Source organism: Leucopleurus acutus (assembly GCF_964270905.1).
Source record: "Leucopleurus acutus genome assembly, chromosome: 8".
In the NCBI taxonomy this organism is placed as follows: domain Eukaryota; kingdom Metazoa; phylum Chordata; class Mammalia; order Artiodactyla; family Delphinidae; genus Leucopleurus; species Leucopleurus acutus.
The window spans coordinates 12189398-12211573 of record NC_139151.1 but is presented as its reverse complement, the minus strand read 5'-3'; the positions used below and the strand labels follow the sequence as shown (position 1 = coordinate 12211573).

At 48.4% G+C, this 22176-nt stretch overlaps 1 protein-coding gene across 2 annotated transcripts in view; it reads left to right on the top strand.

Annotated features, from left to right (window-relative positions):
* Window positions 1–22176, top strand: part of SORL1 (sortilin related receptor 1) — a 156813-nt gene that overhangs the window by 98618 nt on the left and 36019 nt on the right. For both annotated transcript variants that reach the window (XM_082845306.1, XM_082845307.1), the window contains 10 exons: window positions 174–347; window positions 1742–1855; window positions 5997–6119; window positions 8410–8529; window positions 14370–14495; window positions 17869–17976; window positions 19081–19212; window positions 20222–20353; window positions 21004–21138; window positions 21980–22135. In XM_082845306.1, coding sequence (XP_082701432.1) covers window positions 174–347; window positions 1742–1855; window positions 5997–6119; window positions 8410–8529; window positions 14370–14495; window positions 17869–17976; window positions 19081–19212; window positions 20222–20353; window positions 21004–21138; window positions 21980–22135 — 1320 coding nt within the window. The remainder of the gene's footprint in view (window positions 1–173; window positions 348–1741; window positions 1856–5996; window positions 6120–8409; window positions 8530–14369; window positions 14496–17868; window positions 17977–19080; window positions 19213–20221; window positions 20354–21003; window positions 21139–21979; window positions 22136–22176) is intronic.

Below are 22176 nucleotides of genomic sequence, written 5' to 3'. Positions count from 1 at the left end.
TTCCGGGGCCATCTGATCCAGCCGCGGCCCGTCTCACACTTACCACTTTTTTCTCTTCCTGAGCGTCGTGTTGCTGGGTCTGTAGAAGGAGGAAGTTGCTCTGGGTCTCAGGCCTGCGTTCGGTGCACCCTGGTGTTTACTAACCTGGCCACCACCATCTGTCTCCTTTCCAGGAACCACCTCCTGTGCGTCCAGGCCGTGCAGCCTGCTGTGTCTGCCCAAGGCCAACAACACTAGAAGCTGCAGGTGTCCAGACGGTGTGTCCGGCAGCACCCTCCCGTCCGGGGACCTGATGTGTGAGTGTCCTCACGGCTATCAGCTGAAGAACAACACGTGTGTCAAAGAAGGTGCGTCGCTTTCCTTTTCCCACCATCCCCCTTCCCTTCTGTCCCCGCTCCGGGTGTCCTCGATGCACTCATGTTTGGGGTTATTAAAAATGCCCAAGGTAGAAATTAAACCCCCCTAGATACAGACATCCTGGTTCGGGTTCCAAGGCCCTTGATCCCTCAGTCCTCATCCAGAACGGGCCCATGCTGTTCCTTTAAGAATAAGAGCAGCTTTTAGGATTAGTGTCAGGAGATGCAGGCTTTCCTCTGAGTGCCCCTTTCTTTTTTTCCCCACCTCTTCCGCATCTCATCCACGCCCCACATCTATCTTCTCCAGCTTCTCCTGCTTCCGTAAGTCGGATCACCCCGACTTGGGCAAGGGACTGGTCGGACTCCTTCAGAGTTCACCACATCTCATCCAGCAGCTTCCCACCCCCCTGCCCCCTGCCCCCTGCCAGCCTGGAAACGTCTGAACTTTCCAACCAATATTGCGGAGGACTTCGAGCCTTTCCTCCCAAGCCCTGGCCAAGTGACTGCAGCAGCCTTATTCCACTCCCCCTTTCAACACGGATTCTAACATTTTCCCCCTGAAAACCTGCTAAATCTTTCTTTCCTGTCTAGTTTTTCCATTTACTCAAAGTGGCCTTCTGGGCTCTCTTAAGAAATACAAACGGAAAGAAAATGAACCTTTTCTTCTAAGACACAGGAGACTCTCTTTCAGGCTCTCGACATCATCTTAAAGTTGTTTGGAAAGAAATGGAGTTAACACTGAATTCCAGCAGGAGAAGAGGGCCTCTCTGTATCCCTGTCAGAATGCCTTTGGTTATCCAAACAGGAGGCCAGTCATCACGTGTTCTCGACCCAGTCGACTAAACAGTGCCTTTTTTTCTGTGTGAGGAATTGTAACTGCTTGCTTTGAAGAAGTCATGGTTTGAAGAAGCAGAAAAAAAATCCTCAAGAATATGTAAAGCAAATCTCCGTAACCCTCCTCGTTAATAAATGGGATATATGTGAATATACATGACCATAGTATAGATACACTGAATATGTGTTTGGATCTTGGTACACAGTCCCTTAAGGGGTTCCTTGTGAAATTAGTATTTTATAACATTGATACTAGACCCACTGTATCCACTAGACCCACCTGGCACCATCACTCTCCTTTTTCATCATCGTAACCCCCTCTGACGCTGCTAGCTGCCTCTTCTCCAATTTTAATTAAAAGAGGAGAGAAGGGGGCCTCCTTGGACGCTTGCTTCCCGGCGGGCACGTGTGTGTGGCATCCCCCTTCCCCTTTGCCGTCTAAGGCCTGTTATTTGAGTAAGACAAATGGACACTCAAAAGAGAAAGCCTTGTGGTCCAGCAGGAAGAATGATATTGGTTTCGTTTCCTCCTCTGTCTCCCCCGATGGCCAGAGAACACCTGTCTCCGCAACCAGTATCGGTGCAGCAATGGGAACTGTATCAACAGCATCTGGTGGTGTGATTTTGACAACGACTGCGGGGACATGAGCGACGAGAGAAACTGCCGTGAGTCCCCGCTTGGCCGAGTTTTCGGGATGATAGGCATTTCCCATTACTCGGAAGGCTGGTCGGCGCCTCCTGGGTGGGGCCTGCAGTCTGGGGCCCCCATGATCAGTGATGCCCATTTAAGTGGCTGGAGAAAACGCATTTCCATATTAGATATTTATTATTAATTAAAGCAAACCCACTTAAGCAAGCTAGCTACTCATTGCAAGAGATTTACAAATACGTCGCGTGGTTGGAACTGAGCTGATTTGGGAGTCAGGCAGTCTGGGCTCTGACTGTGGCTCTTCCACTGTGAGTAGAGCTGGTGACCTGGGGCAGGTGACCAGGTGATAGTCCTTGATTTATAAATTTAATGTTCAGCCTTTTCGGAGATGGGAAACAGGCTTTACCTTGTTACCTCCAATCAGTTGGTGCCGGCTACCTGCCAGGCTCGGGAGAGGTTGTTCTAATTGGTGATGCCAGCTTTGGCCTGGGTTGTGGGAACATTGGTATGTGTGCAAGTAGATGTCATCTTTGGACTATGTAATTTCTAAGGTCCAACTGCGAAAGTATGTGATTCTGTTTAGCAGGGTTTAAGGACAAACAAATAACTGCTTATAATGGATAATCTATTTACCGCAAAGTTGGCCATCTTTCTTCAGTTAATTTTTAGTAGCTTCGACATCATCTCCTAAGGAGGGGTCAGTCAGTAATGTGTTCACCCGTTCACTCAACACGTGTTTATTGAGGACCATGTGTTCCAGGCTCTGTGATAGGCCTGGGGATAAACTGGTGATCAAAGTGGACACAGAGTTTACAGTCTGAAGGGGGGTCAGAGAAGTAACCAGCCAGGTACATTCGAGCCACGAGCGCTGTGATGGGGCAGCGCCGTGAGCTTCAGGAAGGGTGCTCCCATCAGACTTGGGGAGGTCCTTAGGAAGGGTGGGCAGAGGTGAACCAAGCAGAGGTAGAGGGAGGAAAGTTCCGGGCAAGGGAGCAGCATGGATGAAAGCCCTGAGGCCGGTGTGTGCTGCATGAGCCGGAAAGCAGCGTGGGTTATTGAGAACTTGAGTGGGAGCCGTGCGTGGGGTAAGGGGAGGGTGGCCTGGTGCCTGGGGCCCAGAGTAGCAAGGACCTTTGGACTTTATCAGAAAAACAGTTTGGAATGACATTGAAATGACAGATTAAGATTTTGCCTTTGGAAAGATAAAGGCATGGGCAGAATGAATGAGGTGGGAGAAAGGCCAGAGCAGGGAAGCCAGAGACCAGTCTGAAGGCTTCTCTTCCAAATATTTTGCCTTTGGAAATCCAGAAGCTCCTTTCTCATTTTGTGCTATAGGGACAGATTCATGGGTGTGTCCCGTCTCTGTGTGCCCACCTTGCCTCTGGGGAAGGTATTTCGCCAGCCATCTGTAGAGCACGTGCCTGTTCATATGCCCCTCCTCCCAGAAAGCAACTTCAGGAACAGTCAACTCGTTAACTCATCTCGGCCCTGCAATCCTATGTACTGCCTTTTCTGGCTCATAGGAGGTTATTACCAGACCTTAATCATTTTTCCTTGGTTTCGGTGGCTGCCTTTCACGCGGAGGGAGAGGAGCTTACCAACAGCAGATTTGGGAGAGCACCAGCCTCTCCGTGTGTTTTTCTTTCCTGCAAAAGGGACACTGATCAAACCTCCTGTACCTACCAGGGTCTCAGGAAGGTGCGATATTTGTGAGGGAATAGCCAGCGCTCCTTACAGACATTAATTGATATTAACATCATTGGAGCAGATTCTGCAAAGGAGTTTGTTACGGAAGAGGGTGGGCGAGGAGACACTTCTTAGAATTAACACATTGTAAGAAAACTGCCTGGACGTAATGAGGCGTAGCGGAAGCAGAGAGCTGTAAACTAGATGCCCTCGTGTTCCAGTAGCTCGGGATTCCTCCTGGGGTTCCTGGGCTTTGGTTTCTACTAGATGGATGAGCTGGGGTCTCATATGGGTTCAGTGTTTTGCGAGGAAGACCTCCCTCCATCTCCTTCCCCACAGCCCCTGAGCTGTGGCCTCACAGGTTTCCATGCAGAGTTGAAGCTTCTCCTTGGAGGGAAGTATGCAGCTGGCTCTGCGCTCCGTCTGGTTAGGTGCAAGTGTCAGCCGGGATTTACCCTCCCGAGCCCCTGAGACTTGCTTTCTGCTCCGCTTTCTTGCAATTCCCCGCAGCTCGGGTCCTGGACTAGTCAGATGTGGCACAGGTGAGGGGGTGAGGGTTGCAGGGTGTAAAACGTGGAGCCTGGGAGCCAGGAGGGTGGTGCTTATCTGAGCCTTCCTGAGGGTCTCCCTGATCAAGGAGGGGGCAGGCACCCTGTTCCTGGGCAGGGCTGCAGGAGGGGACAGGCCGTGGCTGGGCAATGCTGTCTGGAAGTTAAACGAGGCATCCCGTCAGCTGCCAGGGAAGGGGAGAGGCGTGGCAACCAAGGCAGACGTGGGAGGGATGCTGTCAGCACATCCCCCTTGCTCTTCAGCAGGCTCCTGCCCTGGGTGGCTGTCAGCCGCTGGGGGTTTTGACATGAATCCCCTGCAGTCTTGTCATTTCTGCATTCATCCCCTGCCTCCCACCATGAACTCAATTACGGAGAAGAAACGGAGCTGCAAATAAGAGTGGCCGGGCACGTCTGACTGCAGGGTTGCCACCCGCCTCTCACTTCCTGATACTCCCCACCCTCTTCCCAAGATTCTGTTCTATCACGTCATTCCTTGTGGATTGGCTGCTCTAGGAGCAGCCTTCTTTCCCAAAGCCTTTTCTGGAAGGTTCTAGGGCTTATGCTTAAACCCAGATAATTTCTGTTTAGAAGGGGGAGAAAAATCGAACTGTGTTCACATTCCGAGGCAGAAGGGCGAGAGTAAGGATGGGAGGAGACGTGACATTTGTTTAGAGCCCATTATATTCACATCCTAAGGATGGGTGCTGGTCCCAAACTTGTTTTCTTATTGACCTTCATAATAATGCCAGGAGGGTAGGTATTATCTCCATTTTACAGCAGCGGGACCGGAAGCCCAGGGGAGTTGGGTGAAGTAAGTTGCGGCTGGTGGAATTAAGACCCCCATCAGGTCCTTGTGTCTGTCATCACAAGCGCTTGCCCACGTGACCTTATCTTCCTTTTGCTTGGAGAAAACTGAGGCTCAGGAAGGTTAAAATTAATTGCTAGAGGAAGAGGCAGAGCCAGGATTTGAAACCCTGTCTCGCCTGACTGCAGGGCCTCTGTTCCTGCTGCAGAATTTTACCTACCCTCCCTTTGTCCTCTGTACGGTGAGGAGCCAGCTTCGTGTGTAGAATTGGGCCTCCTAATGGTAGTTTTCCAGACGAAGGTATTTCTGCCATTTATTTAGGAAGACACCGTCACTTCTGAGGGGATCTTAGGAGGTTATATAGTGGAGCGGTCCCCAACCTTTTTGCACCAGGGACTGGTTTCGTGGAAGACAATTTTTCCATGGACGGGGGCGGGGTGCTGGTTTCGGGGTGATTCAAGTGCATTGATTGACTATGGTCTCTGTGCAGTCAAACCTCTCTGCTAATGACAATCTGTATTTGCAGCCGCTCCCCGGCGCTAGCATCACTGCCTCAGCTGCACCTCCGATCATCAGGCATTAGGTTCTCATAAGGAGCGAGCAGCCTAGATCCCTCTCGTGCCTAGTTCACAGTAGGGTTCACGCTCCTATGAGAATCTAATGCCACCGCTGATCTGACAGGAGGCGGAGCTCGGGCCGTCATGCGAGCGATGGGGAGCGGCTGTAAATACGGATGAAGCTTCGCTCGCTCACCCACTGCTCACCTCCTGCTGTGTGGCCTGGTTCCTAACAGGCCACGGACCGGTACCAGGGACCCCTGATGTAACGCATCATGCTGTCTCCTAGCTCAGTGACGGTTTCTCACTCTTCCCAGCCCTGTTCAGATCTGGAGTCCGTCCATGGAAAGATAGGCCCTTATCTCCCTTGGTTGTAAATTTCAGGTTCTCACACAGTTTATTTTTTCTGTAAGTCTAGGTTTCAATTCTGTTGTTGAAATTCATATTACAATTAAAATCTGCTTCCTCCTCTTTTTCAGTTGGCTTTCCAGTGGGATGTTTGTATCTGGGGGGAGTTGACTGGACCTAATGAGCATGTTGTCTCTCTTTCCCATCCTAGCTACTACCATCTGTGATCCGGACACCCAGTTCCGCTGCCAGGAGTCTGGGACCTGTATCCCACTGTCCTACAAATGTGACCTTGAGGATGACTGTGGCGACAATAGTGATGAAAGTCACTGTGGTAAGGGGACGTGATGTCCAGGAATCCTCTTCCAGAGGGGGCGGCACCCTGGCTCATGGGATGGGTTGGAAATGGAGGATTTCTGAAAGCCATTGTGGGATTTATGACATCAGCTGCATGGCCACCTCCATTCACATGGTAGGATTGATTCATTCATAAAGTGATGGACCCTGCTTCCTTGCAGAGATGCTGTACACATGAGTGTGAGAATTAGGAAGATTTCTAAATGAATTCAGGCAGTTATTAACAGCTGTACAGCCTTAGCCCATGCACGCCTCTGGGCAGCTATGACGTTAGTCTCCTGGAGGCTCAGAGCTATACCTTTGTGAACTGCTATTTCATTTTGTTTTGTTTTTTTTAACTGATCTAATTCAGTAAACCCTGTTAGAAGTCAGTGGATGGTACAAACGTTGTTTGAGCATCTGTTTTCTGAATGGACATTTTTAATTAGGAAAATAGTGTGTTGGAATTGAAAGAGTGGTAGGAATTCTCTAGTTCAGTCCTTTTGATTTCCAGATGAAACACCTGAGGTCCATAGAGGTCAGGGGGCTTATTCAAGGTGACACAGTTAGTTTGTGTCAGAAAAGGGAAGTGGGACTGTGTTTCCCACGCCCTTCTTCTTGCATAATCCTCCGCTGTCAGTTTCATGAGCCCTGTCTTAGTTGATGGGCTCTGGGTACCAAACCCGTAGCTCCCGACTGTCACGGGAGGGAACAGTACACAGAGTGCCCCAGCCTGGAGGGGAGTGCGTGTGGGGGCCGGATGCTGACCCCACCCCTGCGAGGGTTCGGTGAGGCCCTGTGGGCTCCCTGCCTGTACACGGGGGCAGGTCCAGTCCCGCTGTGCGTGTGCTTCTGGACGGGGCCTGCATCATCACGAATGGGGGGTTTGACTCACTGGGACTCAAATAAGGAGAGTGGGGGAAATGATCCTAGCCTGGATCTCAGAGCACTTCTCTGGGGGGAAGTGGTTACATAATTTTCCTTCACCTTTGTAAAAATACGGAGTTCCAGGAAACAATCCTTGGGGTTTGCACTGTTTTCCCTTCATTCCTCCCACGTCCCCCTCTGCACTCAGAGGGTTAACGTGTGCAGCCAGTTTTGCTCTCGTCGGGAGGAATCGCCACGTGGTTATCTGTTTCTGATGTGTCCTCTCACCCATTCACTGGACACATGTTGGACCGTTAAACGGTGTCTGTCCCTCAGATTCTCTGTTCATGGTCCATTCACGCTGGTGCACCTGAGTCCACCTCAAGGTCTCAGGTCGTCCCTACCTCAGATCCAGGTCCTCTTCGTGAGTCTCCAGACTGTTTCCTCATGAATATCTGCGCCCCAGTTCACCATCAACCTCTCTCACTGAGGCAGCCACCCTGGGCCCCTGGGCTTGGCTACTCCTGTTTTCCTAGAATCCTTACAATTCCATGTGAAAATTCTGTTTTGTTAGTATCCCCAGGGCCTACAAAAGATGTTGTCAGTGTAGTTGCCCCTCCTGTCCTGGTCAGACTGCCCTGGTTCGTTTGTCTCCGGCCCCCACCCTTCTTGAGACAGCCCCAGCGGCCAGCATCCCAGGAGCTCTGCCCGCAGGAAGTCACCAGCTTTTCTGTTTGGGGAGCTCAGCACTGATCTCTCTTTCCCTGAGCTGAGCATCTCACATAGATCAGCACACTCGGCTTTCTCATTACTCCTGTTCTGAAACCACAGGCTCTGTCTCTGGAAGTCTGTTTCTTGAAAATTTGGCTTTCTGGGCAGCCAGAGCATTGCTTCCCAACCTTCTTCCCGACATAGGAGGCATAGAAAATGATATTTGTAAAGTGCACCAAGATAAATGGCCAAGGCCGCTGTTGCCTAGAGGCAACTGGTGGCCAGAGTGTGAGGTGTCAGGATCTCAGCACACCTGTGCCCCATTTGCAGCGCACTACAGTCATCCCTGGGTATCCACAGGGTATCAGTTCCAGGACCCACCATGGGTTCCAGAATCCACAGGTGCTCAAGTCCCATAGGCGGCCCTCTGTATCCACGGATTCCGCATCCACGGATTCCACATAGTAAACATAGTACATATTGCACAGTGGGCCAAATCTGTGGAGGCAAGACCTGAATATCTGGAGGGCCGGCTGTACTTGGGCACCATCCTCGAGGACTTTCCATCCCTGGTTAAAGTCTTCAAGTGTGGATCGTCAGCGATAATAGGGATATTGGGTGCATCTCTAACCCTTAGGAGCTTTGACCTCAGAGACAGAATTCCGGGCAAGCTCTTGTGCTCAGATCCTTGTCTGTGGTCTCACCTGCAGAAATGCACCAGTGCCGGATTGACGAATACAGCTGCAGCTCTGGCATGTGCATCCGCTCCTCCTGGGTGTGTGACGGGGACAACGACTGCAGGGACTGGTCTGACGAAGCCAACTGTACCGGTCAGTATTCCCTGGACTCCCTGAGAAGCACTTCCCTGCTCACGTGCTGGGTAGCATTGCAGCCCTACGTGATCGCAGAATCTAGGCTGTAAGAAATGGACCTTAGAAACCAGCGAGATCAGTGCTTCTCAAAGAGCTGGTCTTTGACAAGCTTGTGCCGAAAATTTAACCAACTCTCTGCTTCCTCCATTGAGAAGGTCTTGCCATGAAAAAGTGTTCAACTGAACAGTCTCCTGAGTGACTGAGTTGATTTACATTTTGACTCAAGCTTATTTCCTTAGGACCAGTAACAGAGTTTACAGACTGACCCCTGGTCTGGGGACCATACATTGAGTAACAGTGAACTAGCGCATGTTTTGGAATGCAGCATCAAGGGGTTCCCTAAACACTGAAAGCTTAAATTGTGCTTGCACCTGTGTTGGGTAAGATTTTATTGAAAGTAAATTTGGGAACAACATTAGAATATGAGAGGAAGGCTGGATGGTGTAAGGTAGAAGTAGTGTTGTAATTCTTCTGTTGGGTGTTAAGTTCACTCATGTTCACTCCACTGTTTTTTGTGAGTGAATGAATGAACGAGGGCCGTGTACATCATGGTGGACTCGGGGACAGCAAGGAGTTGGGGAAGTTGGAGGCAGGAAAACAAAGCCCACTTCTGATGAGTAAATTTTCTCTGCAACCTCGTCTAGAAATTGTCATTCCGTTCTACCCTAAATCCCTCCAGTGATGGAGGTAAAGATGTTTCCTTTAACCCTTTTGTGGCGAGGGGAGATCTGGTCATTCAGGCTTCATTTTGCCATCCACTGTGAATGGATCTTCAGTCTCGCGAATTAAATCCCTTAAGTCCCGTGTCTTAATCTCTCTTTCCCCCACGGTACCCCAGCAGTTCTTACACACCGCCCAGCATCCGGGAGCTCAAAGCATGCCTCCTAATTTGTAAAAGCAAATAAAAAGTAGATCTGTTATCACGTCCCACACTTACGTATCAGTGTTGTGCTTTGCTCTAGATTTGGTTTGTGAAGGGCAGAAATGATATTTTACTCCTTTATATTCTCCCAGTGCCCAGTTCAGAGAACCTCTGTTGATTGGGTAATTGTACACAACTGTAATTCTCCATTCATTTTACTTTAGAGGTGACCTTACATGACTTTAAGGAGTAAACGGAGCTCCTCAAAGGCCAGGTACATCACACAGGCTGATCTGTGATGTTACCAGATTCCACCCCCTCGTAAACTCCCCCCCGCCCCCATATCTTTTCTGGCGCAGTCTCGGTGTCTGCGCCTCTGCTTCTGGAAGGACTGCAGGCGATTGCTTCTCTCCGTGTACAAGGAGGGGTAACCAAGGTCCGCAAAGGAACTGCCATCAGCCCAGGAAGCATATGAGTGCTGTTCGGAAGCTTTGAGTTGGGCAGATAGTTGGTTAATAAATTAGAGGGGTGGGGCTCCCCTGGTGGCGCAGTGGTTGAGAGTCCGCCTGCCGATGCAGGGGACATGGGTTCGTGCCCCGGTCCGGGAAGATCCCACATGCCGCGGAGCGGCTGGGCCCGTGAGCCGTGGCCGCTGAGCCTGCGCGTCCGGAGCCTGTGCTCCGCAACAGGAGGGGCCACAACAGTGAGAGGCCTGCACACCACAAATAAATAAATAAGTAAATTAGAGGGGCGCACCTGGGCATTTCCGTTTGTAAATTGCGGTATTGAAGGAGACTGAACATCTTGTTAGCACAAGCACGTTAGTCAAACGTGTGTTTTAGGTGCACGTGTCGATCCTCCACAGAGAATGAACAGCTTCAATTCTGTGGGTGGGCTTGTCGCAGACTCCTCGTTTTATCTCTGGTTTTCTCTGGCAGGGCTGCCTGGGGACGTGTAGAGTGCTTGCACCACAACAGCAGCCTTGTTCCAATGGCTGTGCTTCCAAACCTTTTAAAGATGATTCTCCTTGTCTGTCATCTCAGAATAGTCGGGGGTCAGGTGTGAGCTCATTTTGATGTGTGATGGGTTACTTCATTTCCTGGCCTAGTAAATGAAGTCACCTGCAGAGCCAAAAAAAATGGGTCGACTGACGTCCTGCGGGCCTCAGCTCTCATGCATGGTCTGTGCCGGGCATTTTCTTGGCTCTTCCCCTACCTCTGTTTTGCTTTCTATGGAATTGAATTTCCTTTATCCCTCCCCCTCCATCCCCCTGCATTGATTTTGAACGTAAATGTTTCATTTCTGTTCTTTTAGCTGTTGCCCTAGACATCTTATGTGTATTCCTAATATCTTTCCCCTCCCCTCGACCTGCTTTGATTCCAGTCTCTGACCACAGTTTCAATACTGACATCCTTCGTATATATTTAGTATTTTAAAACACGAAATACTTCGTATTTTAGTTTTACGTTTTAAAAATCCTAAAATTAGTCATCATTATTATTTTTTAGTAACCAGACTTATTTATAGGTACTTACCTGTCTACTGCTTCTGCTTCTTGTACCTAATGCTTCCTTTCTGTGCACATCCTTCAGTGTGTTTCTTGTAGCAGGAGTCTGTGAGTAGTAAACTTCAAGTTTTTGTTTATAGAAACATGTCTTTATTTTGATCTCAAAACTGAATTCAGATGGATCTGGGTTTCTGGATTTGTAGTAATTTTCCCTAAGTATTTTGATGGAATTAGTCCCTTTTTTTCTGGCCTGTTTTGTATTGATTTAAATTCTCCTCTCAGATTATCTGTTCAAACAACAGTCTGACATTCTTTTCTCTCCAGCTGTCTCTACATTTTTTGCATTTTGTTTGTTTGTTATTCAGTTTCACCTACCTAGGTGTGGGAGTATTTTTATTTATCCTGTTTGTTTTCCTCCTAAAATCTGAGGATTTACGTTTTTCATCAATTCTGGGAAATCACAGCCACTATCTTTTCAGCTGTATCTGTTTGCTACTTCGTCTACTCTTGTCTTCAGCAGCCACTATCATCCATTTGCTGGACTGTCTCATTCTGGTGTTCATGCCTCTGGTTTTCATATTTGCTGTCTCCTTATGACTCTGTGCTAGACTCTGAGTTACTTCCTCAGATTTCTCTTCCAGTTCAACAATTCTCTTTTCAGCTGGATCTGATCTACTGTTTCACACACCCACTGAGCTATTTCTATTTCCATGGCTATGTTTTTTTATATCTAGAATTTCAATTTGGTTCTCTTTTATGTATATAATTTTTGGTGTACTATATGTGTGCTTTAAATTTATTTATTTATTTATGGCTGCATTGGGTCTTCTTTGCTGCGCCGGGCTTTCTCTAGTTGCGGCGAGTGGGGGCTACTCTTTGTTGTGGTGCGCAGGCTTCTCATAGCAGTGGCTTCTCTCTGTTGTGGAGCATGGGTTCTAGGCGTATGGGCTTCAGTAGTTATGCCACACGGGCTCAGTAGTTGTGGCTGGTGGGTTCTAGAGCACAGGCTCAGTAGTGGCATAAGGGCTTAGTTGCTCCGCGGCATGTGGGATCTTCCCGGACCAGGGATCGAACCCACGTCCCCTGCATTGGCAGGTGGATTCTTAACCACTGTGCCGCCAGGGAAGTCCCTCTATTTGATTCTTTTTTAAATTCTGCCTTTTATTTTTCAGTGCGCTTTTCTTCATGCTTTATGTTATTTTTTTACATTATTAATCATTCAAGTTGTGTTGATGTTAGCATTTCTTTTTCCTCGTTCATTTCCTAATAGTCCAGTGCTTTATAATAAGGCAGTGCTTCTGTTGTCACAGTAATTAATTCATCTCTTCTGCCCCACTTTTATTTGGCTCATGCTTTTGATCAGGTGTCACAACGGGTCTTGCTGAGTCAGGAGAGATCTGCCCAAGTCAGAGAATAGGTAGGAGGATAATGGCCTCTATTAGAAACCCTGGTATTCTAACTTCATGATCATTTGCCCCATTAGCCTTTCTGTTCTTAGAGTCACAGTGAATCCTGCTCTGCAAAGGATTCTTCATCTTCCCCAAATTCTTTACTCTGTATTAAAGTCCATCTCTTTCATCCTTGTAATTAAAAAATATTATCGATTGAGCATGTATCATTCATCAGACACTCAATGACAGAGAGCTAATAAGTTACTCAGAAGACAGAAAAATTCAGAAAAAGAGAGTATGTTAAGCATTCCAGCCCTACCTGGCCACTTGAATGAAATGGTGTAAATTAATTAGTCTTTCTTGACTCAGCATCTGTGATGGAATCTGGAGATCTCAAACATGCCCCCCAGAATTGTCATTTGGAAACTTCATTAACGCTCTGCAATTGTTTTCAACTGGAATTGAAATGCATAGGCTGAATAATAACAAGTACATCAGTATGGCAATGAGTTTAGGCGACAGTATCTTTTATGAAAGCGAGCAAGGCTTTGGTGAGGAATTTTTTGAAGGGCTGTCAGATTTGTAAAACCAATAAATCAGAAGTATTCCAGGCAATGACTGTTACTGGGGCAAAGCTCATGGAACATGCATGATACACTTATTCCTCTTATCAGAGATAAGTATATTTTAAAAAGATGTTTAATGGATTCTGATTGCCAAAGGCTGTAAAATATTGAAACTTCCTGTAGACTTATTTGCATGCTACCGGATATAGCCTTGGTCTTTGAGGAGATAAGTCAACAGATGATGGACAACCGTTTGTTGTAAAGTGGTTTGAAAAATCAGGTGCTTTGTATTTCAGACTATTGCAAAAAAATAGCCTCAAAGGCAGTAGAAATTCTAGAGGGCATTGGAAGCCCATTTTCCCAACCCTTGAGTCACTATTACCAACCATCTCGATTGAATAAATAACTATGGTGTGCACTCAACAACCCACTTCTGTTTGTTTTGCCTCCTTCTGTTGCTAGAACGTCCTGTCCACACAGTTAAACCAAGAGAGCCCGTCTGTCTTGGTTATATTATTTTATGCCAGTTGTAAACAAGGCCAGCCCTGGCTTTCAGCAACAAACAGACACAAACTGCTCCCTGTGTCAGAGGAAGAAAGGGAAATCTGATGCAGAAGGCGCTTAGTAGTGTTGGTTGGGGTTGAGGCAGATACTGTGCATTTGAAATAGTCTTTGACCGAGGTTTTGGGACGTTTTCTAAACGACTTCCAGGTGGCCTCAGCCCGTGTATGCAGATGAACCTGTTAATTTATAACAGTGGCTCTGTTTCACTTGCCTTTTTTTTTTTTCTTTTAATGACTGTAGAGAACGCCCGTATTATTGGCTGGTAGATGTCTCTCTCAACTGTCCAGAAAGTTAGATTTTGGATACATCTTTTATTCTCTTCAGACCTGAGGTTTTCCACATTTGAAATTGGGTGGTTTATTTAGAATTATAAAATCATGGCTTTTCAGAACTTACAGGGGTCCTTAGATATGAAAATAGATGATGAAATTGAGGCCTCCACACAGTGGGGACCAGCTTTAGAACCCAGTCCCCTGAGCACACACTGCCTGTCCTTATCCTGCAGAATCTGGATGAGTGAGAAGATAAAGTAGCCAGGTAGAGTGGAGAAAGCACAGGCTTTGGATTTGGACAGCCCTGGTGCCATTACTTCATTATCTTTGTGAATGTGGGCGAGCTTCTTAGCGTCCTAAGCCTGTTTCTCATCTGTAAAAGGCGGAATGCTTCTTACCTCATAAGTTGTTGTGAAAGTGACTGATTTTTTTAACATGTATATCTGTGCTTGTAACACTGATAAACTCAGAGCCTCAAGCTGTTGCCCATTCAGGAGGCTGCGTTCCACCTTAAGGGCAGCCCCAGGTCATACCTGTGACCTAGTACAAGCCTTCTCTCCACTTGGCCCCTGATGGTGATGGGAGCATGGAGGTGAGGGACGTCTTGACCATTTCTCTCTTCTCTTTCTCTGGCAGCCATCTATCACACCTGTGAGGCCTCCAACTTCCAGTGTCACAACGGGCACTGCATCCCCCAGCGGTGGGCGTGTGACGGTGACATGGATTGCCAAGACGGTTCTGATGAAGATCCAGTCAGCTGTGGTAAGTGCCGATGCTTTGGCCCTACCCAGAGCATTTCCCATGTCTGCTGTTCCGGAAAATAGACAACAGACAGGCCAGGAAATTGAATGGTGTCCCGCTGGGCCCGGGTGCCCACTCTGACCACTAGTGAGCCCACAGTTTCTGTGTGGCACTGCCGTGCAGTGTGTAGGCCTGGGTTATGTAGTCTTAATCCTTGGGCAAGCAGGTTGCCTCACTGCTTGTCCATAACAACTTTGAAGAAAAGAAATAGAAACCCACTAACCCCTCCGGAGCACTAAATGCAGTCACATTACCAGTGTTCTGCCGGAAGTTAGCCAACAGTTACTATACAAATGGTATATTTTATGGCTAAGAGGTCTCTGTTATGGCCTCTTGGGAAAATGGCTTACCACTCGTTAAGGCAGAACTTGTTCAATATGATCTATTAAAAAAAGGATTCTGAGATAATCATTCGAAATTAACCACAAAATAGCTGTCGTACAAACACAGTACATAAAATGCTTTTTCACACCAAACTTTTAAAAAACATTTGTTTTATATTGGAGCATAGCTGATTTACAATGTTGTGTTAGTTTCAGGTGTGCAGCAAAGTGATTCAGTTACACATACACATGTATCTATTATTTTTCAGATTCTTTTCCCATATAGATTATTACAGTGTATTGAATAGAGTTCCCTGTGCTATACAGGAGGTCCTTGTTGGTTATCTATTTTATATATAGTAGTGCGTACATGTTAATCCCAACCTCCTAATTTATCCCTCCCCCCAACCTTTCCCCTTTCACACCAAATAGTTTTAAAGCTCTCTCTCCTTATCCTCTTGCCGTGTGTCTGTGGGAAAGACTCCCTGTTTTGTCCTTATAGTCTCAGTACTCTGCTCACACAATACTTCTGACACTTCTTGGCCACCAAATGTGTGTTTTCCATATCAAGCAATTCCCCGACACCAGCGTGTCCTACAGTTTAACTCAATCCTGACACTGTCTTCCTCAAGACAGTGTCACATCACACAGCCCCCACTTCAGATGCTAGTCACAAGTCCTATGTTGTCACATGTTCTTCTGATCAACCAGCTATAAATCTGGGTTCCTACAACCTCTTCTTTGGGTTTGATAATTTGCTAGAATGGCTCAGAGCACTCAGCGAAACAACATTTTTCAGTTTATTATAAAAGGTTATGATAAAGGAGAGAGGTGAACAGCCAGATGGAAGAGAGCCCAGAGCCCAGGGCAAGGTACGGGGAAGGCCATGGGCCTTCCACGCCCTCTCCGAGCCCCACCACCCTGCAAGCACCTCCACGTGTTCAACAGCCTGGAAGCGGTCTGAACTGCCTACTTTTGGGATTTGGGGGTGGGGCTTCGTCACTTAGGCATGATCCCTCATGAGCTCAGTCTCCAGATCTCTCCTCTTCCTGGAGTGCGGATGGGCTGGAAAGCTCCAGGCCTCTAATCGTCGCATGGCTTTTCTGATGACCAGCCCCCCCAGTCACCTCAGTAGAACAAAAGACATTCCCGTCACTCAGGAAATTATAAGCGTTTTAGAAGCTTGATGCCAGTAACCGGGGGCAGAGACCAATATACATCTTTTCTGTTATTTCATACCATACGTCCCTAATTTTCATGGGGTTGTACCATTGTCTGCGTGCTGTTCTATATTCTGCCCCTTTCATGGCACAATATTAAACAAAGATGTTTCCATACGTCTGTATTTCTGTGGTTAGCATTTTCATGGCAGATGTCTTTTCTCTTTGTATTTTTGCTATAACGTAGTTTTACTTAGTCGCTCCCTGGTTGAGTAATTTCAGTTTCATACTGTCATGCATAGTAAAACTGTTTGTGTCCTTGGAAATGAAGGCTTCATTTTCCTTTGAGGTACTTCCTGGGGTATGTCCCTCAACATGGAAGTGCTGGGTCAAAGGTTCTGTTCGATTTCCATGGTTCTCATTAAGCGTTTCCAGATTTTATTTCCAAGTGACTATGCTGAAAGGCTCTCCATCAGTTGTATATCGTATGTTTCCCCAAGCCTCCCTTGATTTAATCTTTTGAGTTGTTTTCACTAATTTAGTGAGTGGCCATTTGTCTTGTACAATTTAAAATTTATACTTTTGAAAAACCTTTTTATGCTGAGGGACATTAACTATTTCCCCAACTCGTGGTACTCCTTTACTGTTTCTGTTTGATGTCCTTTGAACAGTCTCCTAAGAATGATGACTTTTTACAGGATTAAAACACATTTTCTTGTCTTATCCCTGATCCTCCTGGGACCATTCCACCAAGAGTGGAATGGGTTTGCAACTGGCCTGCTGGCAGTGATTTTTTTTTTTTTTCATAAATTTATTTATTTATTTATTTTTGGGTGTGTTGGGTCTTCGTTGCTGTGCGAGGGCTTTCTCTAGTTGCAGCGAGCGGGGGCCACTCTTCATCGCGGTGCCTGGGCCTCTCACTGTCGCGGCCTCTCTTGTTGCGGAGCACAGGCTCCAGACACGCAGGCTCAGTAGTTGTGGCTCATGGGCCTAGTTGCTCTGCAGCATGTGGGATCTTCCCAGACCAGGGCTCGAACCCGTGTCCCCTGCATTGGCAGGCAGATTCTCAACCACTGCGCCACCAGGGAAGCCCCCTGGCAGTGATTTTTAAGCCACATGTCTGGCGGTAGCTCTCTGTTCAGGAGAAGGGGTCACCTAGTGCTAAGAATTCTATGCTAAGTGCGAAACCTAAGATTCTTCACATTTCTAGGACAAACTTTCTCCAAAAGGGCTTCGGTTTACAATTCCCGAAGAATTAAGACAGTGAGTGATTTAAGAGTGTCCTACTTTTTTCCATCCACTTGAAGCTTTTCTTTTAATTTTCATTAAAAAAAAAATTTTTTTTTGAGTACGTAAGAAAAATCTGCTCCGTTCCCTCCCTTTGGTGTGTATCCTTTCAGAATATTTTTGTGCATATATGCAAATTTAAATAGACTACATGTTCTTGTCCTGTTTTACACATGTAGTATGCCACGTACCTTGGTTTTCCACATAACTGTATATCTAGGACTTGTTTTTACGTAGTGCTTCTTCAGTCTCTTTGTAACAGGCTAGTGTTCCTGTGTACAATAATTACACAGTTCCCTATTGACGGATACGTAGGTGGTTTTTAATCTATTACAGACAGTGCTGCAATGAATAACCTTGTGCCTCCGTTATTTTTCACTCGTGTAGGTAGATTACTTTTCTTAAGTGCTATTGCTGGGTCATCGTATGTATACGTCTGTAATGCTGATAGCTCTCCGTAGGGTGGACAAATTTATACCCATCACCTCCCCAGCCCCACGGCCAAACAATGATGTGAGTGCCTGCCTGTATCCTTATTCTGCTCCTTCTTGAATCACTTTCCAGAGAAGAAGTGCAACGGATTCCGCTGCCCGAATGGCACCTGCATCCCATCCAGCAAACACTGCGATGGTCTGCACGACTGCTCGGATGGCTCAGACGAACAGCACTGTGGTGAGTCCTCACCCTGCCTGGGGGGCGCCTTGTGGCTGTGAGTGAAGGGCACACATTGGACTAAATGCTTTCATTTCCTCAGTACCTGCCTGCAATTAGCTTGTAAATGCGGTGACCCCAAGTTCTCCACCAGGACTCAGAGGGATGGAGTTGGGGAGGTGCGGTTGGGGAAGGAGAGCAGGGGAGGGAGTCGTGGTGGGTGACTGTGGAATTAGGTCGTGGTCCATGATCATCTTTGTCCAACTGCAGTATGTCCTGTGAATGGACCAATGGTTTGGAATTGGACACTTATTTCTCCTACTTCATTGGTTTTCCTAGTTGCTGACTATCACTTAGGTAACAGTTTTAGGCCCAGTGACCCTTTTTTATGCCCAGTTTTTTTGGACCCGGAAAGGTTTTCTGGAGTCAGTGGTGCCTATCCTGGGGAAGAGCAGGCTGGAGACCCAGGGATGAGCCAGCGTGGCAGTTCAGGTCTGAAGGCCGCCTTCTCGCCATGTCTTCACGTGGCCTCCTCTGTGCCTGCATCTCTGTTGCCTCTTATATGGACACCACTTCTATTGATCCTTTTGATCAATTTATCAATTGATTTATCTCCTTTACCTGGATTACTTCTGTAAAGTCCTGTCTCCAAATACAGTCACACTGGGGATTAGGGCTTCAACATAATATAAGTTGGGGGCGGGGGAATTCCCTTGCGGTCCAGTGATTAGGACTCCGTGCTTTCATAACAACAGTTTGCCAAGCCCCATATTGGAGAGTTAGTATTTGATCGATAAGTGGTTAAGATCGTGGGCTTTGATGTCAGGCAGCTCTGGGATTCAGGTTTGGCTCCACCCTCATCCACTGTGTGCTCTTGGTGAAATACTTAACACTGCCACCCCCGTGCTTCATTTGGAAAACAGGAGAGTGAAACCTCTCATCATATTGTCCTGGGAGTTTAACGATGTACTAGAGCTCAGGGTTTGCTCGAAGCAAGCGCTCGGTGACTGTGCCTGTTACTCCCGTCTCCCAAACGCGCGTCTGGCCAGGGTGCATCCTCCCAGGGCCCACGAGGCCTCCAGCCCCGGGGGCTCACGGCCTCTTTCCCTTGCTGGACCCTTCCAGAGCCCCTCTGTACTCGCTTCATGGACTTCGTGTGTAAGAACCGCCAGCAGTGCCTGTTCCAGTCCATGGTGTGTGACGGCATCATCCAGTGCCGCGATGGCTCGGACGAGGATGCGGCGTTCGCGGGATGCTGTGAGTGGGGTGGGGGGAGGGGGGTCACTCGCGGGCACTGGAGAGACTAAGGGGTGCTGGGCTGCCTGGGGATGTGCCCCCGTCTAGTTTACAAGGTCTCGATCGAGGGTCCAGTCTTGCCTTTTCCGAGAAGGCTCACCTTTGTTGCTTCGGAAACTTGCTTGTTAGTTGTACAGATAAACAGGAGGACAGAGGATGACCGAGACCTTGGCCCACATGTCAACTTCACCCGCAGGATTTCTTGCGCCCCCATCACTGAGCGGCCCCGTTGCCTTGCTGCAGTGTCTTCACCGCACTCACTTCCACTTTGCACGCTGTACACTTATTTTGTGGGCTGCCTCCCCCAGCTGGAGTGTGTGTGCACGAGAGCAGGTCTTTGTCTCGTTCACTGCTACAGCCGTGTTCCCCAACACTGCCCTGCACGAATTACATTGGGCTGGCCAAAAAGTTCGTTCGGGTTTTCCCACGATGTCACGGACGAACCCAAATGAACTTTTGGGCCAACTCAATAGTAGGTACTTGCGTCAGTCTGCTTGGGATGCCAAAACAGAGGACCACAGACTGGGGGCCTTCAACAACAGAAAGGTGACCTCTCAGTTCTGGAGGCTGTACATCCAGGGTTAAGATGGCGGCAGGATTGGCTTCCTCTGAGGCCCCTCTCCTTGGCTTGTGGATGGCCGTCCTCTCCCTGTGTCTGCACATGGTCTTCCTGCTGCGCCTGTGTCCTCATTTACTCTTCTGATAAGGACACCAGTCCTGTTAGATTGGGGCTCTACCCTCATGACCTCGCTTTAACTTAATGACCCCTTTCAAGACCTTATCTCCAGCTACAGTTGCATTCTGAGATGCTGGGGCCGGGCCTTCCACTGACTCACTTTCGAGGGATCCTTCAGCCGGGCAGTCTCTTGGTGGAGGACATTCGTTCTTTCCTCTCGTTTCCAAACAGCAAGTGTTATACTGAGCTCTTTGGTGTAGAAGCAATCTGGACTTTTTGGGTGTTTGTCCCTAGCTCCAGGCCCCGAGTTCCACAAGGTGTGTGATGAGTTCAGTTTCCAGTGTCAGAACGGAGTGTGCATCAGTTTGATCTGGAAATGCGACGGGATGGATGACTGCGGTGACGACTCTGACGAAGCCAGCTGTGGTAAGGAGACCTGGGCTCTGCCTCCTCGCTTCCCTGATCTCCGGGTTGAAGGCTCCTGAAGTTAAGGAGGGGGCGCTCGGCCCACTCCGGCACCGGCTTTGCCATCTCCTTCCTCAGCCACAGTTCCTGCCAGTTCTTGAATCCGTGTGTAAGGAATTGAGTCTTAAAGTGAGAACCTACCCAGTAGCAGGGGTCAGGGAGTATTGATTCCGTTTTCTTTTCTTTCCCCAGTTAGGAAGTTCACGTTATATATAAGGAATATGATGGAGGAGTTATGATAAATATTTTGGAATGTGCTTCCCCCTCCCCTGGAAAGGTTACAGATGCCACAACGTAATAGAAATCACTGTCACCATCACGTTATCATCAGTAGTTAGGTCATTCCTTTGGTGAAGTGTCAAAATTAAAACTCGGGTATCATTAGCAAGACATAGAGGCATACGTCAGAGAATGTGAGATGGAATCCAGGAAGGTGGGCTTTTGTTTGTGGATATGCTCTTGTCTCCCGATGCGTCCAGGAAGCTGCCTTGTCCTTCTCTGGGAGGGCCTCGTGGGCTGCCTTGGGGCTTGGGTGAGGAGCCTGTGTGTCCTTGGAGCTCTGTGTCCACAGCGTGCAGGGCAGATGACTGACCATGCGGTTCACCCCCCAGAAAACCCCACGGAGGCCCCCAACTGCTCCCGCTACTTCCAGTTCCCGTGCGAGAATGGGCACTGCATCCCCAACAGGTGGAAATGCGACAGGGAGAACGACTGCGGGGACTGGTCTGATGAGAAGGACTGTGCAGGTGAGGGTCCGGGGCAGCCCCATCGCTGAGACATGCCAGCGTCCTCCCACCTGTTCACACAGAATCCAGCTCTGTCTCTTTGGTGGCTGGCTTAGGCAGTGACTTTTTTGGGAGGGGCGGGGGGTAACTGTCTCTCTGAGTTCTTTTCTCTCCCCCTCCCGCTGTGAAAGCAGCCCGGTTGATTTCTCCTGTTCTGAGGGTTATGCTTTCCAGAGCACAGTGAGGACTTTAGAGCTCAGAGCCTGGCTACCCCGAGTGTGGCCTGCAGACCCACAGCTCCTTGATAGAACGGCAGCCTCTGACCCCACCCGAGGCCTCCCTCCTGACTCAGCGTTTGCGTTGTAACGAGCGCTCTGGGTGACGCATGGGCCGTGACACATTTATGTGTACGTGATACACGCCAGGGGAGCACTGGTGTGGGCGGTGTGCCATCCCTTTCCTTCTTGATGTTCTTGTCCTGGAGCCGGTCTCGGGAAGGTTGGCGTTAAGTTAAGCAGAACAGGGTTTATCCTCCGTAGGAATTAATTCTCCCACCCACCCTGTGCATTCCGAGTCCTTCCACCAGCCTGCATGAGCCCCTGCGAAACTAACTCATCCAAATGTTAGCCCAAATCAAATCAAATAGGTAAGGTGAATCCACTCCAAAGCAGGGAAGAGAATACAGTCTGTTCTGACACCCCATCATAAATGATTTTTCACTGTTCGGAACCGTGCCTGACACCGGCCTCCCTGGGCTGGTGCAGCTAAATCTGGGACATCCGTACTAGGTTTGGGACACATCTGGGTCTGAGATCAAGCTTCCTGTAACATTTTGGGTTTCCTTGCTTGGTGTTTTCCTCAGATTCACATATTCTTCCCTCCCCTACTCCCGGGCCCTCTACGTGTCTGCCCAATTACTACCGCTGCAGCAGTGGGGCCTGCGTGATGGACAGCTGGGTGTGTGATGGGTACCGAGATTGTGCAGACGGCTCGGATGAGGAAGGCTGCCCCTCGCCTGGTGAGTACTGCACCCGGCCCTGGCCCGTGGCACCTGCTTTA